Genomic DNA, 17,574 nt, shown 5'->3' on the forward strand with positions numbered 1-17,574 from the left:
GTCCATGCTTCTTCCTCGTCGTCCCGATGGCGCCTTGAAAACCATACTCTGTCCATCCTGCTTCAAGTCTTCCACGTCCGTGTCCATTATTTCCCGCGTCAGCACGGTCCTCAATGCCGATATGTATCGCTTAGAGGTCATTAATGCGGTCTGCAAACAGGCATTCCGCCGCGAAACCCATCTTCCTTGCCCCGTCCTTGACCATACATCGTGTCATCCTCTATGAACTGCAATTGACGCCGTCCGGACCCAGACCGTACCTATTGGTTCTTGCAGCCGGCCGCCCGCGCCTTGGTGACTTGCGAATCTCGCGAAGCGTCAGGTGTTGAGTCGTTGTCAGAGCTATCGACCTGGATCGCGCCATCGATCTGACCCTGTGTCGGCCTATTGTTGTTCAGCTGAGCCGGTCGCCCGTGGGGAAGCTGAGAAAGAGGACCAAATGACCACTGCTGGTCTGGTAGATGGGCCGATCCGACCACCGGCTGGGCGAGATCTCCAGTTCTCATATCATTCACCATGTTGCTAAACAGTGCCTTGCTCTGCTGCATCTTGATCTTTGGTGGCGTGGGAACTTTGGGCCCAGAGTGCTGACCGTCAGTTGTAGTCCGCTGAGCAAGATTGCCATAGATAGCTTGAGCCCATTTCGCAGGGTCCTCTCGGCGCAGACGTTCGTGCTCTTGCTCCTCATTGGCGACTTTGAGCTCCTCGGCTGTTAATACTTCACCGTCGTCACGCTCGAATGTCTCTGTCAACTGAAGATTGCGAATCGTGTCCACTTCTTGAACAATTTGATCCAAGACAAGCGGGTCCCGGCCCTCGTACTCGCTGAGGTCCTCCTGCTTCACATACTTCGGCGCGAAGATATACTCCGACACCGTCTTGGCAGCTGCTCTAGTGGGATTTTTCTTGTCCACAACGCGTTGGAATAGCTGTGTCTTGAAGAGCGACTTGTGATGAATAGGTTCCTCAAATGTCCCACCAGTCTTGAAGCGGTACACAAATACATCTTTGCGTTGTCCAAAACGATACGCACGGCCTACGGCCTGTTCCTCCCACATTGGTTGAAGCCGAAGTCGAAGAGAATGACACGATTGGCACCCTGAAGATTCAGTCCAAGTCCAGCAGCTTGTGTTGAAAGCAGGAAGACCTTGCTCTGACCTTCTCCAGAGTCATTGAAGGTCTTGGTCATCTTCTGTCGTTCGGAGATTTTGGTCGAACCGTCGATCCTCATGCAGTGGGGATCAATCTTCTTGAGCATCTTTTCAAGGTAGTCTAGTGTTGGAATACTATGACTGAAGACCAGTGTTTTGTCGCCACAAGCCACGGCCTTCTCGACGATCTTCTTGGTGATCAAAGTTCGATGCGAGTGATCCTCTGCATACAGGTCTCCCACCTCCTGGTTGTGGTCGAAGACTGCGACTGCTGCTTCCTCGGCTGCGAGATCCGAATTTGATACCTTTGTAGCAGTCATCGGGTCGTACTCATTCGTGAGCTCGACTAGCTTATTTCTAGCTTCGCTATCGGACGAATGGTCGGTTTCCGTGGAGCTGTCATACGCTTGAGCTGTCTCGCGGTGCTTCTCGCAGACCTCGACGAAGCAGCTCGGATGAGCAAGCAGCACTTGCAAGGCGCTGATCCACTTGAAGAGACCACCGGACTTAGTGGTCGCACCGCCTGCCCGTTGGCCCAGAACAGTATTGACATACATCAGATATGCATCATGCTGTCCTGGCGTGAGCGGAATTGTCATGATGTACTCTGTTTTCTGTGGCATGTCGTCTTCGATTGCAGAGATGTCTGCGCGGCTGACCTTGGGCTCGATATCCTTCTTCAGCGTATGCAACTTCCTCAGACAAACGCGTTGCTCGTAGGGTGTGCTGTCCTTGTAGAGGCCCATGTTGATCGGCTCGATATACTTCGACTTGAACTGGTTGATATCACCAAGGTAGTTTTTGGCAATCCACTCAATCATCGTATGGTACTCTTCGAGGTGATTGTTGAGTGGTGAGCCGGTCAGGGCTATGCGACTTTTAGTTTTGAACTTTGCCGCCAGGTCGGCAATGCTGGTTTTACGGTTCTTGAGCTTGTGAGCTTCATCTGCAACGACGATGCTTGGTGTTCGAAGTAGCCACTTTTCGTATGACTCCACTTTATCGCGCTCTTGTTGCTTTACCTTCCCGGCAGGTTTGAGTAGAGAACGTAATGTGTCGTAGCTTATTATCAACACACCCCCGTCTTCAGCCCACTGCTCAATCTGGCCAGCCTGTGCACGCCCACTGATCTTGAAGATGCCGCCCAAGACGTCATAGTCGTTTGGTGGGGTCCACATGAGCAACTCGTCGTACCAGTTCTCAACGAGCGACGACGGGCAAAGAACAAGAGTCTTATTTTCATGTAGATGGGGTGGCACTTGCTCTGACACGCCAGCATCTGGATTGATGGACGCCTGTCTGATGGTGATCAGCAATGAAATGACTTGCATGGTCTTTCCGAGACCCATGGTATGAGCAAGCAAGCAGCCTTGTCGACGGGGATCGGCAACGATCTCTCTCCAAAGAAACTGGATGCCGTGAATTTGATGGGGCTTCACCCTGGAAGCAATGTAGTCATCCAGCATGATGAGGGGCTCAATGGTGTTGACCATGACTTTCGCAGAGGCATCAGCATCGACAGATAGCATCTTTTGGGACAGTGCGTTACGGCGCCGCTCCTGCTCTAGCACTCGAGCTTGGTCGTTCTTTTGCACGGTCTTGGCTTCTTGAGACTGTGCAACAACTCGCTTTCTCTTCTTGTGTGGAGTGTGTTCCTGAAGATCTTCGTCGCCAGAGAGCAAGCCATCTAAGTCGCTGTCGTCAGGTGTACGAGCTCTGTCAGAATCTGATATGACCTGTGCAAACTTGCGCTTGCTTGCTGCTTTGGATCCCTTTGTCAGCTGCGTTTTGTTCTGGGACAGGGCAGGTTTGCGACCAGGAGAGTAGAACGTCAGAGAATTTGCCAACTGTTCTTCGAAGATTCGTTCATGTTCCAAATACTTTGCATGCGCCTCGTTGACTTGCAAGTTGTTTGGCTGATTCTTGACCAGATTTTCCTGGAACATGAAGCTCAGGAATAATTCTGTGATCTGGCGGACAGTTTGCGAAGACTGCGCACTCAGTCCTTTGATGCTGTATGGTTCAAATGTGGTCATAGCGACGAGACCCTCCTTGAGCAGATCTCCTAAGCAGTCTCGCTTGAACACCCGCGGCCGATCAGACAAAGCTAGGGAGATGCGCTGGATCGCTTCAGACTCTTCCGCGTGCAGAGTACCGAGCGCTTTCTCCAAAGCGGTAATGTTGTCGGCAAACTTCTTCGTAGTGCTTTCACTGCTTGGCTCTTTCTTTGCAGCCATGACTCGGTTGGAGGCTTGTCTTCTTGAACGACTTGGAAGGACGAGCTCGTCCTCCGACTCTTGGATGTCGGGATTCAGAGGTGGCGTGGTCACAGAGTCGAACCCGCCGGAAGAGTCGTCCTCTGGACGTGCTGGATCTGAGGAAAGTAGCTCGATAGCTTGTTCCTTCGTCCCGCCTAGCTTCTTGAACTTGCTTGAGGGCAGTCTTTCTTGAGCGTCCAGATCAGAGTTCTCAGGATCGGACCCCTGCCTCGTCTGTCGGCGGATTTGTCGTGGAATTGATGGAGGGACCTCAGGCGAGGCTTTCTGCGACGACGACCAGTCCTCGCTCGTGATTGATAAACGTGCTTGAGAGCTATGCTTTCTCTTGGTCCGATTGAGCAGGCTCCCGATATTATCAGATTCGCTTTCGACATCTGCATCATTGTTGTCATCGATGAGCATTGCAGAGGGCTCTGGTCCGGTCTGAGGTTCTGCGACAGACTCAGAGTCATCATTGACTGGCATATCCTCTAATTCATCGATTTCTGGCATCACGACATCCTCAACAACAGCCAAGTTCGGTGCGGTACGTCTGGCAGAGCTGTGTGAAATATTCGGATTGAAGTCTTCGTCTCTCGGGTCCTCTTTCGCTACGTCGAGGCCATCGTAGGCGACGAAATTATCGTCAGACTCGGAGTCTAGGGTCTCTTCGCCATCTTTGTCCACCGGTTTTGAACGTGGCTGACGTTGCACAGACTGCGGCTGAGGCTTCTCAGGCGGGTCGTTCTGATGTAGCACATCCAGCATGTGTTCAGCTTCAAGGATCTGGAACAGAGTCTCTTCGAGAGAACCACAGATGACTTTGACCTCGTCAACAGAGCTCCACTTATCTTTGAGGATGGACTCGCGCATCTTTTGGAGTGAGGCATTCTTGTGGCTTCGAATGGCGTAGTACCGATTGACTTCAGCAGACCGCTTCTTAGCCTTGGCGACCCTCATCCACAAACGATACGCCTTAGCCTTGACCTTGGGAAGCTTCCGAGTCTGCCATTTCTGTTTGGTCGCAGTCGTAGCTTCGTCGATGGCCTGAGCGATTTGAGCGGATTTGAGACCAGACGACTTGACTTCGCGCTCACGTTGCTCCTCTTCGATCTCTTCCCATGTCTCTTCATCAAAATCGTTCTCGTCGCCCGAGTCGCCATAGTGAGGTAGAACATCGTCGTCAGTCATCGGTGGGTTGTTATCAAGAAGCCACGCATAGTCGCCAAGGTCTGACGGCGGAGACGGGCTGTTCTCTGTTCCCTGTTGGCTCTGTGCAGCGAATTGTCCCGCCTCAAAGACAGCGACGATGGAGTCCTTTTTGACCTTACGTCTGGAGGCTGCAACGTTTGCACGATCTGCATCTTTCATGATCTCGGGCCAGTCTTGTAGCTTCTGAACCAGTGTGTCCGTGTTCTGGGAGAAGAGATAAAGATATGGCTCCGACATGGCACCAGCACATTGTCTTGGGTGGTATGGTAGCAGATAGACGGCGTTGTATGGGAGGCCAGGGACTTTGCGCGGGCGTTGCTGCATGAAGTGCTTAATCCGGCGTGCAATGACCAGTGATGTAACCTGCGTGGCCGGAGGACTGCTGTACACGAAGCTGTCGTCGCTGTCGGCGTCTGATTCGTGTGAGAAGAATGTGTCTTGCATGCTCATTGGTACTTGCTGGAGATACGACTGTGTGACTGGAGTCTTAGGTTGTAGCGGACGGACAAAGGTCGGAGCAATACGTCGCTTTCGCTTAACTTCCACAATCTCCAACTCTTGCTCTTCAGGCTCAGGCTCATCATGCTGTTTCTGGCGCACCTGCGCGATGGCAGCAGTGGGTCGAAGGTTTTGGTCGATGGTAGTCTCCAGTCCGTCGAGGAGATCAATTCCGGTTGCGGCGTCTGCCATGTGATCTTCGATGAAGTTCTGGGTATCGGCATTCACGGCCATGGAGTTGTGCTGTTGTCCACCGCGAAGCAGGTCCTGGTGATCGTTGGCTTGCGACCGAAACTCGGCTGGCCAGTCTAGAGCTGTCGACTCCACCAGGCGCCCACCTGGCAGCTGTGACTTGTCGCGGAACAAAGGTTGCTTCCAATCTGGAATGGGTGTCTTGTCATGCGGACGCTGTCCAGGTGCAAACGCTGTTCCACCATAGACACTCTCCATCATAGCAGACTGTGGATAAGGTGATCTTCGAGACAGGTCGGGTGTTGGCATGCTATTTTGGTAGCGATAGATTTTTTCGCGTAGTGACAGTGGAGCTGGTGTGAGTGACGGCAAGACACCACCACGCAGAAATCTTATGACCTTCTCGAGAGCCTTTCGCTGACCGAGGGACGTGAGATTGAGCTCATCCTTCAAAGTCTCGGGAGTCAAGTCCTCCAGCAGCACGCTGCCGTCGACATCGTTGTCTCTGAACACTGACTCGAGCTGTTCTTTGTTCGGTATTGGCTTGAGACCGTGGACTGCCCAGGCGGGGTTGTCGTTGTGGCACATCTCGTAGACAACTCGATCAACGGACCAGTCTTGTGGCTGTTGATCGTCCATCTTGCAGCGACTTGATCAGTCGGGCACGAGATGATGAGAAGACGAGCTTTCTTCTGGCAAATCGTCGAGAGACTTTGGCAGTCGATGCGTCGATCTCTGCAATTTTGCAGAGACTAAGCAAGTCTGCCGATACTGACGGGATACTATTCTGGAAGTCCGATAGGTCTCTTGAAGCAGGAAGACAACTCAGTAGATCGATGTCGAGCTCAGGAACGATCGGCCAGGAAGTGAACGAAAGCAATGATGGCAACGCAAAGATCAGAAACGGTGTCATAATTTCTGCAGGCTGATAGTGAATGAGCGTAAGAGGCAGTTGTCGAGAAGCTTCGAGCCTTCCACTGCTCCACTGCAGTGCGAGTGAAGACAGGAAGGAAGGCAGGTAGTGTGTCTGTGGTGTTGATCAACAGGAAGGCGGCAAGGTCGAGGTTGCCTTTTGAGGCGCCTAAATGGGCTCAAATCAGAGCGCGTTTGGTGGGCGCGTTCCACTTTGGCACCTTTTGGCGCTAGCGCCGGAGTTGGACCAAGTTAAACCCGGGCAACGATTTTGCAAGGCTGTCAGGATGGCGACATGGCTTTGCCCCTCTGTCTTGTCAAGTACTCTCATGCATGCAGGCTCTAGACGAAAACACTTGCGGGAGGACGAGGGAGGCATGGCGAGCAAGATTGACGTTCTATAGACCTAGAAAGGGAATTATCCGGGTCAACAGCAGCTCCATTCGATCATTAGCAGCTTGTGGTGGGAGCCGAGCAAAATGACCGAGCAGATATATTCACAATATCCTCCGCCAATACCGGAGGACCTTTCGTCTCAGATCGCGCTTTATGTCAAGAATTGGACTGCCGAGCATGGTCTTCTAGTGCGCCCATCCGCCAAACAGGTCACAGCAGACGCCAATCCGAATAATGTTTTGGCAACTAATGCTCCGGTTTCGCTCTTCCCAAGTCCATTCCCTCGGAAATTGTTCGAACAAGCGCAGTCGCTACAAACGGTGTACAATGAGCTGTACGCTGCTATAGCTAGCGATGAAACCTTCCTGGAAGCAATCATGAAAGAGCAAGTAGATGTTATCCCAGATACCGACTTATGCTGATCCTATAGGCTCATTGAAGTCGATGATTTCCTGGCCAATCTATGGAAGATACATCTCGAAGTCAAAGCCGAAGGATACGCCCACGAGCACACCCTTGGCTTGTTCCGTTCCGACTACATGCTCGATGCTGCAACCGACACTGTCAAACAAGTCGAGTTCAACACCATATCGTCGTCCTTCGGTGGCCTGTCGTCCCGTGTGGCCGAACTGCACACCGAGCTTCTCAGCTTTCCATCTGCAGAAAAGCCCCTCCTACCGTCTCTCAGTCCCAAGACCGAAGCGTCCGTAAAGCAACTGCCACCCCCTAACAAGGCCGTTCCAACACTAGCTCGCGGCCTAGCAACCGCACACAAAGCCTACGGCCCAAGCAAATCCGACCCACCACTCCCACTCTGCATCATCTTCCTCGTCCAACCCGACGAACGCAACATCTTCGACCAACTCGCCCTCTCGACCCACATTCACAAATACCACTCCATCCCCACCTTCCGCCTACCCACAACCTCAGTCCTCACCTCCACCAAAATTGGCAACACCCCATCCCGACCCCTAATCTACACACCCCCATTCGCACCCACCCAGCAATACGAAGTCACCACCGTCTACTTCCGCGCCCTCTACGCCCCCTCAGAATATACCTCCCCCTCAATCTGGGCCGCCCGCCACCATCTCGAACGCTCCTGCGCCACGAAGTGCCCCTCCATCCTCCTCCACCTCAGCGGCAGCAAAAAAGTCCAACAGATCCTCACCTCCACCACCCCAGCCGACATCCTCGCCTCCTTCCTCCCCAACACCTCAAAAAGCACACTCGACTCCCTCCGCTCAACCTTCTCACCACAGTTCTCCATGTCCGACGACGATGCTTCGGGGCTAGCCCTGGCGACTGACCCCAAAACCTCCCAAAACTACGTCCTCAAACCCCAACGCGAAGGCGGCGGCAACAACATCTACAAGCACAACATCCCGCCCTTCCTCGCCTCCATCCCCAAAGACCAGTACAAACAGTATATCCTAATGGAGCTGATCCACCCGCCGAAGACGGCGCACAACACGGTGTTGAGGAGCGATGGGGAGGTCGTTAGTGGGGAGGTTATCAGTGAGCTGGGGATCTTCGGGACGGCGCTGTGGAAGACGACGAAGGCGAAGGCGGGAGAGGAGGGAGGTGGCGAGGGGAAGAGGGTGTTTCCGGAGATTCTGCACAATGAGGAAGGAGGGTATCTGATGCGGACGAAGGCGAGTGGGAGTGATGAGGGTGGTGTTGCGGCCGGTTTCAGTAGTTTGGATAGTGTGGTGCTGTATGATGAGGAGGACTTCGCGTGATAGAGTGATGTGTGTTAAGAGCATAGAGAGACAAGAGCATCCATATGGCTTATAATAAATGTTATTTCTACCTATATAGCTCATGAGCCACTCTTTGACGGTGCTGTGCTCCCTGACGTGATTGGTATACCTGTCGTCATCGTTACCAATGTTGCTGCAGCGAAGCGTGTCTGTCCTCTGATTGGACTCCTCGAATATATGTGACCCTGTTGGTCGTGTTCTTGTTTACTAGGTAACAATCAGCTCGTATTTCATGCGCTGAAGACTGATTCTTAGTTGATGAGTCGACCTGACTGCAACATCGATGTCTGGTCCAGTTGACCGTACCAGTGTCTCTTCGCGAGTCTACGACGAAGCTGAGCTCCTAACCCGCCGCTCGGCGACTACTTTGCCGGTCTTCCTCTGTCCTCTCCCAGCTGGCTCCTTGCCCTTCCTTGACCTCCCCAGCCCAGGAATGACTTTCGCGATCAACGTAATGAATTGCTTGTACATCGCCCTCGGTAGCTGCGACAAACTCTGCACCATCTCCACCGGCACAACCACCGCTGCACAGATCCAGTTGAGAACCACCATATAATACAACCTCGGCTGGCTCTGCACACTACGTTGAGCGCTCGCAGCCAATACCACCACGTCTTCATATTTATTCTCCAGATCCTGCAGTCGTCCTTCGTTTTGCAGAGCAGTGATAGTAGACTTCTTCTCATACCGGCGCATAGCACGGCTGAGGGCATCGAGTTCAGGATGTAGTGATTTGCGGAGTTCGGCAATGGCCAGAGCGGAAGCCTTTGCCGCGGACTGATCTATGGTAGCATCTGGCAGAGACTGGTCGCGCGTTGCGATACCGTTGGCGATGTGCTTCTCGAGCTCTTCGATGCGATTGATGAGCTGCTCGTTCTGAGCTTCCGAGGGAGTAGATGACGGATATTGGAGCAGCTCCACGTTGATCTTGCGTTGTAAGAATAGTGTACGATTCTGTACCATACTCATCAAGTGTGTGAGGGGTCGTACTTCTGCGGCCATCATGAAGAGCGTAAGATTGAAGTTCGAGACAAGTCCTTCCGAAGACCGAGACAGCTGTGATCGGATGGCATGCAGTAGCCAGGCAGCGAATGCTGGACAGATGAAGCAGCTGAACAACGCTATAAGCTCGTGAGCTTGCAGCTCAGCTTTGGCGGCTTCCAAGTCTTGTGCATCAGCATTCTTCCTGGGGCTTGTGCCAGCAGTCGATTTGGGAGATTCTGCCGGATGCAAGGGCTCACTTTCAGAGGGATCGATGAAGCTCTCGTCTTCTTCCTCAATGATGGGTGTTGACAGTCCAGTGACCCTTGGCTCACTGGCAGTGACTGATTGAGCGGAACGGTACCACTTCCAGGGTATCCTGACAGACCAGTTCAGGAAGACTGCTGCCAGGATTATCAGTGAGATGTCGCCAAGTACCGCATCACCTCCCTTGAAGAACATTCCACCTAAAGCGGGCAGTAAAGCCAGAGCAATGGCCGAGGACTGCCAGTGAGAGTCATCGTCATTATCGTGATTCGTTGGGTGAGTCGGGCCGGGCATGAGCAGCTCATCTGCAGATGTCTTGAGAGATCTCTTGGTGTCCGAGAGTGTCTCCGAGAATATCGAACTTCGTCGTCGGGTCAGACTTGGTTCTGCAAATGTAGATGAGCGTCCTAGAGGCCGATGCCGTAGACCAGGTGGAGGTGGGCTGAGGTGACGTGAGGACTGCTCGGCGAAAGAGATCGCTTGTTCTCGGTCTGGTGAAGCCATCGTTGGGGTGATGTACCCAGTCTGCCGCGACTTAGACGGAAACGATCCGTATGCTGAAGATGGCGGAAAACCAGAACTATATCATGGCTCTGTCCGCGTCATCGATCTTGAGGCACTGTACAATGTGGTAGTCGCGCGGTCTGTTTGTGTTCAGAGGGAAAACAGTTCAGGATCGTCCCTTCCAGACCAGAAGCCGTGAAAGTACCGTATACTTGGGGAAGGAACAAGTTTAACTTGATTGTGTGGAAGGAGAGAACCACATCAGGTTGGTGGGGCTGCAGGACGCGACAGCCAATAGCTCGCGCCAGTCACCTCATACCATTCCAAGATTCTTCTTTCATTCCATGCATGTGATCCTCGTTCCCCGAGCATGTCCTCATCTCTGTGGTCCTCAAGCCATCGAACCTCCGACTGACGTGTCCGAAAGTGGCTGCGATGCCTACGCTCTATACGAGGGCCACCCGTGGAAGCGCGTAAGCAAAGGGGGCATCAGAGCAGAGAATCCTAGGTCAATGCATATCCGCGACGCGCGCGGGTTTTCACTAACACGCGGATCGCAACAAGGTTGAGGTTGACAAGCAGCAATACGCGGCCAGACACGGGAAAGATGGTTCCAACGGCGAGGTTATGGCACCCTATGCGATGTACTGCGACGTCGCCATGGCTGATTGCAAAGGATCCACCCGGGATGGCTTATTCACACCTGCTTCTGGTAAGTTGTCTTGCATCGTGCCATCGGCTGTGAAAAAGGTGCGGATCTTGGATAGGTGAGCGATGGGAGCCCAGTATGCGTGCTCATGCCATGTTGCCACAGAGTCGTGCCCGCAGATCGATAAGCAGCCAGCCATCCAGTACCCCAACACAGGCGTCGAGATCACAAGGTTCTATGTAAGATTCGAGGACAACCGTCAAGTATGGTCAACAGAGCTATCCTGGAGCCAGCCATTCCAACATGCGCCATCCTGGCCCTGCTCCTCGCGATTCCCCCTCTGATAAACCAGATTCGAGCCAAAAACTTCGCCACCATAATCTTTGTCGCTAGCCTAGCACTTCTTGACATCAGACATGCTGTCAATGCATTCGCTTTCTACGGAACCCGCTCGGACACGTGGGATGCACCAGCCCTCTGCCAAGTCGACATCAGAGCCCGGTTCGCGCTCTATGTTGCTATCCACGGTGCAAATGCTTGCATCTTCCGCCAGCTTTCTTCCGCCATGCGCACCGACCGGATTGGAGCGGCGAAGACAAGATGCGAGAAGATCACATTGTGGGCTTTTGATATCGCCTTGTGTGTGGCACTTCCGGTCATCAACATAGCCATACTCCAACTGGCGATCAGCTCGCAGTATACCATCATACCCGTGATTGGCTGCCTCGCCCGGTTACCTGTTGCATGGAAGACAGTGCTCGTCACTACAGTTGTGCTGAGCATCGACATTGTTATCTCAGCGGTATTTCTCGGCATTATCATATGGCGTCTGTTCCGACACCGCTTGCAAGTGGACAGCCTTGTGCTGACATCGTCTGCCAGCAAGCGCCGCTTTACTCGTCTCTGCTTCCTAGCTGTGGCAGGCTTTCTCGCCGACATGACTTCCATTGGGCTCAGACTGAGCAGTTTCACTGATCAGCCATTCGTTCCTTTTGCGTTGCCTGAGGGGATGGTCGATCTGCCTGGCCAAACAGCGAGATGGAGTTTGGAAGGTCAGCAATATGAGATAGTCCGAGTCATCGTTGACATTGTGATGAGCTACCTTGCCTACTGGATTTTGGGCCTCGATAAGCAAGTCACGGATGTCTGGCGGTGGTGTGTGGCCTTCCAGATTGGACTTCGCGAACACACATCCGGGCGAGATGAGCACCACGCAGAGCAAGGCCGAGTTCAACGAGGCGTAACAACGATCGTCAATTAGGAAGAGGACTCAAGAGATGACAGTTCAGACGATTCTCCGCTCGAGCTCTGTCTGCATGGCGTGGTGCGGCACAACCCTCAGCCAGTCGCGTTCTAAGCACGTTTAGTTCATATCCTACAAGTGCGCTCGAGCGCTGATCACACTGTATCACATCGCTTAGACCAACCATCACCACTCACTACATGACTACACGCTTCTTAGCGAAAATGCTTGCCCCATCAATAGCAGTAGATGCTATCCTGACATGACAAGTGCTGAAAGTGGCAGTTGGTGCAATGCTTGGGAAAAGAGGAAAGCTGAGAAGTCGAGGGCAACACGACTACTTATACGTCCTCAACCAAGTGAAGACCGCGGCAAACCGAAGCGATCACTTCATTGCGTCGGAGCAAGGGCTTTACTATATGTTGCATGATTCAGGCGTAGGCAGTTGCCTCGCATGCTCACTTGAATGAGCTTGCTGACCGTGGTTTCAGTAGATCCCACGAAAGGTTCGCATCGAGAAAGTTTCCTGGTCCGGTTCGCTGACGGTATTGCAACATTGGCGATAAGCAACATTTGAGGCAGTGGAAGAAGTACACCTCAAGACTGGGAACCCAGATTACAAAAGAATCAGATTGCTGTAGAACCAGTCCACGCTGTTGCCCAAGCCATTATTTTCGCACCTTAAGAGTAGAGTTGTACACCAGAAACCAGGCCATAGTCGTCGTCACTTCGAGTTCATCGTCACCCGAAGCTTGACTCAAGCGTTAGACCTCCAGCGCTCGCAACACTGTCCAAACAAGATATCTTTGACGTCGCCTTCGAGCACTTTCTACGCAGCCTCCGCCTCCTCCGCCTTCGGCACCGGCCGCTTTAACACGTCGATCTTTGTCTGGATCAGACTCAACGAGCTCACGTTCTGCCCGTCCTTCTCGTAGACATCCATTTTCGCATCGCCTTCCAGATACACAAGTGTCCTAGCATGTTCGTTAGCAATCTTGTTCCCAATATTCCACTTGCGTTGCCATATTCCGGCAGCCACAACACCACCCCATAGCCATCCCGAAAACCACTCACCCCTTCTGCAGCCCCATCACATAATCTTTACTCGGCCCCTGCGCAAAGCTCGTGATCCGGAACCAACTCGTCTGCCGGTTGTCCTTCGGCCCGCTGTCTGTCCCGATCACATATTTAATGTACTCTTTTCCCGACGCGGCTTGGTTCAGTTCGGGGTCCGTGCCGAGACGGCCCACGAGTGTCATGCGCGCGAGGCGGGAGGCGCGCGTAGTTGAGAACGCTCGGGCCAGGGGTTGCTGGAAGGGGGAGGCGGCGATGCGCCGGGTGGATTGTAGGAAGGACATTGCGGTGTGGACTGGGTCTGAGGGATGGCTGAGGGTGGTGAGGGGTGGTTGCGTGTGTTGGATGGGTTGCACTGATAAATGAGGGGGGGATATGATGGTTTGTGAGGGCTGTTGGTTTTATCGAGTCTCCTTCGCTGCGGTTTTGGTTGTCGCGTCGCGTGGTTTGCAGCTTTGGCTCAATTTGGACTAGCTCAGTTGAGTAAGTAGAGGGGTTTTGCTCGTTCGCCATCCGAGCTCATCTTCTCTTCCTCTCTTCCACCTTGCGACCTCTTCTTGACATCCATGCATCGTATACTGATCATCTATAGGAGCAATCGTGATCACGGCTGTCAGTTCTAGCAATCTGGAGTTGGCAAGCCATAATTCCAACTGCAATGGACGTCTTTTATACAGATGAAGGCCCTGACCAGAATGCCCTCCTGCCACGCTCATATCAAGCCCACAGCATATGAGCTGAATGAGGGCAATGAGTGCCGTCTCGAGCATGCTTCAATCTTTCGAGAGGGGCTTGACCTGGCTCCGACTCGCGCATCTGCTCTACCTCAACGACAATTTGTGTCTACCTGGCCGCTTTGTCCGTGGACGTCGTTCAGCAGACAAAGGCCCATGGCTCAAAGTCACCGAAGGTAAGTCAGTCCTGAACTGTGCTGCACTAATCCCTCAAAGCTGTGCTATAAGTCGATCGAATTCGACGTGGATCCTGCAGCTTCAACTTACACGCAACCAATCTCGCCGCCCAAGATGACCAACCCCGAACAAGGCCAGAGTCAGATCTCGAAATACGCCTGGGCCGTCATAGTCGCAGCAATCGTTCTGTCTGTCGTCTTGTTGATCGTGGGCCTACACAGCTATCGTACGAAGCGAGCCGCTCGCCTGAAACGCCAGCGAGATGCGGAGAACGACAAGATCTTTGGCGGCGTCATGGCGAAACCGCTGATTGATGGCCCGGCGCTGCCGAACAAACCACCAACGCGGCCGCAGAGGGGGAGGAGTTTGGTCTATTCAGGTCCACAGTAGCAGGATACGCTCGAAGTGTGCCGGCCATTTCTTGGACAGCCTTCGCATGAGTGGACTGGAAATTCGCGCACGGACCAGGTACAAAAAGGCTGTAACGGAACAAGGCAGTCGAAGGACAAAGACATCAAAGCAGCGCACTACACGACCTTCGATCTCGCCGGAAGCAACGAAGACCGTGATCGTGCATCTTCGTGGCTGGTTGGGTTCTTTGTATGCGGGAGCGCACAGTAGAATGCCATTATTAGAACTGACTAGCTTCATGTTCCGCGTTCACTTACATCGAGTTTCGCTTGCGCCCAGCTTGTGCAGATTTCTCCAGAGTCCAGCGGTCTTGTCTGAACTGTGACCAGAAGTCGCTACAACAAGCGCCCTCCGCCGCTTCATACCACCAGTATGGCAAATGCTGCAGTCACCGCCCTCTTAATCATCTTCGCACTTGCTGCAATCCTCTCCACAGCCCTCTGGGTCTCCCTCCGCCACCGCTCGCGCGCCACCCACGCAGCCGCAGCCGCCGCGGAGGCAGGTCGATCCACATCTCACCAACAAGCGAACTCCCCTATATCACCAACAATCGCGCCTCGGCGCGGTCCGTCATGGTGGACCACAATCTTTACTCGTGCATCTAATCCAGCCCGCTCGATTCAGCGCCGGGACACCGCTTCAACCCACAACAGCCAGAACGCTGAGTCGCGCTACCTCTGTCCCGCTCCCGGCCAGACCTATGCCCTCCCCAGACTCCAGCCGCACCCAAGCATCAAACGTGCACGCAAAGCCCCTCCGCTAGTCGCGGCGCGAAGCGCCTACCGTCTGCCTCCTGGCGCAACACCAGTCGAGGTGATCACAGTGCACCGTCGACGCGTCAGCAACGACATTTCCAACCATTCATCACCCCGACCCTCCCAGGCGAAGAATGAAGACCCAGACGGAGCTCTAAGTCCAACGCACACCGGCGCAGACTGGCCTCTCCCCCAAGCACTGTCACAACCCCTCCCGCCTTCACCACCAGCGAAACACGAAATCATCACCGTCGCAACATCAGATGGGAACTTTGAGAATATCTACCTGGAGCACGGTGGCGAGGGAGCGCGGATGGGAGCTGCTCGGAGGGTGGCGAGTGGGCACGGGTCTGGGGAGAAGCCGCTGCCGGATGTGATGGAGGGTGGGCATGGACGGCACGGGAGCTTCGATTTTGAGAGGAGTGGGTTGATGCCGGCGAATGGCGGTGGGAATGGGAACGGGTGGAGGTTGAGTTGGTGGTGAAGGAGCGAGGCAGCGGCGTAGTCGTGGAGATCACCTTTTGGCCCACCACTGTGTGGATGAAAGATGATGAGATACTATCAACACTCTCAAGTTGCGAATGGTATGCTCTTTCATCCTGTCGTACTTGCAAAGAACTTTTGCAGGCGACAATGGGGCAACTGTAATGGCTACATCAGGCTGTGCTACTCCAAAGACGCTCCTCGGAATACGAGCACATCTCAGACATCGACCAGTAAGATCAAACAGTCAGTCGCCAATGGCCTCACCCCACGTGTACAGTGCATGCTTGCTGGAAGATTCCAACCGCACCTGAGCCGTCTTGCACAGGGATTGAAGAGGGGAAGTACTGTCCTGATGGATTTCAGACATCATTCTGGCAGTATCGGAGTGCTGATAGAAGCGCGTTTGATTTGAAATGGCTCCAGTACAACCGCCGTCGGCAAGACCGATGCCAACATCGACAGAACAGTATGGGCTTATCGAAGAGGAATTCGCTGACAATCCTGTAGGAGACCTCCAACAGTGCTGCAACCATAGTTGACAAGTGTCGCAGTTCCAACTTCTAATCGTTTGTATTTTCCTGAATAAGACTCGTGGAAAGCACGCCATACCTGCAGCCCGACGCTTCCTTTCACAGTTTCCAGATCCGGACGGACTCGCACGAGCCGAATACAAGGAGACCGTGGTATTCTTCGAGAGCCTGGGATTGCCTCACCGAGCACAATGGGTTATTGACTTGGCAAATACCTGGTTATTGCAGCCGCCGAAAGCCGGTGTTGTGCATCGCAAATGCTATAAAAAGGAGGTCACCTGTGAATCGGAGGTGGCTCACTTGACGGGAGTCGGGCAATATGCTAGTGATGCTTGGAGGATCTTCTGCAAAGATGAGCTCTATCGACAAGCAGGGTTCCCTGTCGACATACCAGAGTGGACGATCGTTAAGCCAAAGGACAAGGAACTCCGCGCCTACCTTACCTGGAAGCGGAATACCTCTAAGAAGCAGACACTGGTCATGGAAAATCAAGAAGCGGAAGGGCTGTTGGCGGATTTGAACAGACTGTCACTCGGGGATTCTGTCAAACCTGTGACTCGTACCCGAAGAACGGTTCACCTTAATGTTAAAGATGGTGGTTCATATACTTATGTCCATTAACATATTGCTCCATGGAGAGAAACGACAGCAAGATTCTTTGATGACCACCTGCAGTTAATATATTTCGAAAGACCGGGTGACAAAACCTAGATTCAGGCCGAATCCTCTCACGCCTCCGTGTATGCTCAAACTTTCTCTACTGTCACTGGAGAACCATACACAGAGTATGCCGAAGCATTCTTCGTGGACGATTCGCACACAAGTCAAACATTCTATGTCGAGCCTCATGTAGCTCACAAACAGCCAATAATCACCATCGATCACAGCAATCCCGCCGCGATCTCTCCATCCCTGCAGCGGCTCGCCAAGACCAAAGCCGGGGGCACCTGTCTCGCCTGGGAAAGGAGTGGTAGCGCAGCCGCCTAAGCGAGTCGAATTACGACGTTGTCAGACATGCGCGATGAGATCAACAGGGACGTCATTTTGTTTGAGATGGCTGCTGCAGGGGACTCTTAGTACCAACGGTTCGTGGTTCGGTAAGCAGAGTGTTATGGTTCACATGCTCATGTGTCGCTTGAAGTGGACAATGCCGACAATGGCGTGCTGCCGCTGAAGGGAACATTGTGCTCGAGGGGCTTTGAGCCTACTTGCTTAGGGGTAATGAACAAACGTTTAGTTCGGTGAAGACGAGATTTGAGGTAGCAGAAGATCCAACCACATAGATTAGACATAACTTCAAGTCAAGGAGACTGGTAGTACATAATTCTCAAGACCTGTCTTCCAGCTTTTCCTGAGATGTACACTGCTTCCCTCGCGAAGT

General features: G+C 53.2%; 8 protein-coding genes across 8 annotated transcripts; 5 read left to right on the plus strand and 3 right to left on the minus strand.

Annotated features, from left to right (window-relative positions):
* Positions 1–260: 260 nt before the first annotated feature.
* On the minus strand, positions 261–5,950 carry AB675_6027 (uncharacterized protein; the record flags this gene model as incomplete). The annotated part of the gene is made up of 2 exons (XM_018146288.1): positions 261–1,006; positions 1,057–5,950. 2 exons carry the CDS (start codon positions 5,948–5,950, stop codon positions 261–263), a joined length of 5,640 nt encoding a protein of 1,879 aa, XP_017996960.1.
* A 752-nt stretch (positions 5,951–6,702) lies between these two features.
* Positions 6,703–8,361, plus strand: AB675_6028 (Glutathione synthetase; the record flags this gene model as incomplete). Its single annotated transcript, XM_018146289.1, has 2 exons — positions 6,703–6,953; positions 7,050–8,361. 2 exons carry the CDS (start codon positions 6,703–6,705, stop codon positions 8,359–8,361), a joined length of 1,563 nt encoding a protein of 520 aa, XP_017996923.1.
* Positions 8,362–8,706: 345 nt separating this feature from the next.
* Positions 8,707–10,134, minus strand: AB675_6029 (uncharacterized protein; the record flags this gene model as incomplete). Its single annotated transcript, XM_018146290.1, has 1 exon — positions 8,707–10,134. The coding sequence occupies one exon, from the start codon at positions 10,132–10,134 to the stop codon at positions 8,707–8,709; it is 1,428 nt and encodes a 475-aa protein (XP_017996974.1).
* A 914-nt stretch (positions 10,135–11,048) lies between these two features.
* Positions 11,049–12,044, plus strand: AB675_6030 (Pheromone receptor 1; the record flags this gene model as incomplete). Its single annotated transcript, XM_018146292.1, has 1 exon — positions 11,049–12,044. One exon carries the CDS (start codon positions 11,049–11,051, stop codon positions 12,042–12,044), a length of 996 nt encoding a protein of 331 aa, XP_017996852.1.
* Positions 12,045–12,855: 811 nt separating this feature from the next.
* AB675_6031 (Single-stranded DNA-binding protein RIM1, mitochondrial) lies at positions 12,856–13,384 on the minus strand (the record flags this gene model as incomplete). The annotated part of the gene is made up of 2 exons (XM_018146293.1): positions 12,856–13,000; positions 13,101–13,384. The coding sequence occupies 2 exons, from the start codon at positions 13,382–13,384 to the stop codon at positions 12,856–12,858; spliced, it is 429 nt and encodes a 142-aa protein (XP_017996929.1).
* Positions 13,385–13,868: 484 nt separating this feature from the next.
* Positions 13,869–14,401, plus strand: AB675_6032 (uncharacterized protein; the record flags this gene model as incomplete). Its single annotated transcript, XM_018146294.1, has 2 exons — positions 13,869–14,010; positions 14,091–14,401. 2 exons carry the CDS (start codon positions 13,869–13,871, stop codon positions 14,399–14,401), a joined length of 453 nt encoding a protein of 150 aa, XP_017996951.1.
* A 393-nt stretch (positions 14,402–14,794) lies between these two features.
* AB675_6033 (uncharacterized protein) lies at positions 14,795–15,661 on the plus strand (the record flags this gene model as incomplete). The annotated part of the gene is made up of 1 exon (XM_018146295.1): positions 14,795–15,661. The coding sequence occupies one exon, from the start codon at positions 14,795–14,797 to the stop codon at positions 15,659–15,661; it is 867 nt and encodes a 288-aa protein (XP_017996895.1).
* A 415-nt stretch (positions 15,662–16,076) lies between these two features.
* AB675_6034 (Methyl-CpG-binding domain protein 4) lies at positions 16,077–17,180 on the plus strand (the record flags this gene model as incomplete). Its single annotated transcript, XM_018146296.1, has 3 exons — positions 16,077–16,166; positions 16,215–16,745; positions 16,905–17,180. The coding sequence occupies 3 exons, from the start codon at positions 16,077–16,079 to the stop codon at positions 17,178–17,180; spliced, it is 897 nt and encodes a 298-aa protein (XP_017996914.1).
* Positions 17,181–17,574: the final 394 nt, after the last annotated feature.

This window comes from Cyphellophora attinorum, assembly GCF_001299255.1.
Source record: "Cyphellophora attinorum strain CBS 131958 chromosome Unknown Contig27, whole genome shotgun sequence".
In the NCBI taxonomy this organism is placed as follows: Eukaryota; Fungi; Ascomycota; class Eurotiomycetes; order Chaetothyriales; family Cyphellophoraceae; genus Cyphellophora; species Cyphellophora attinorum.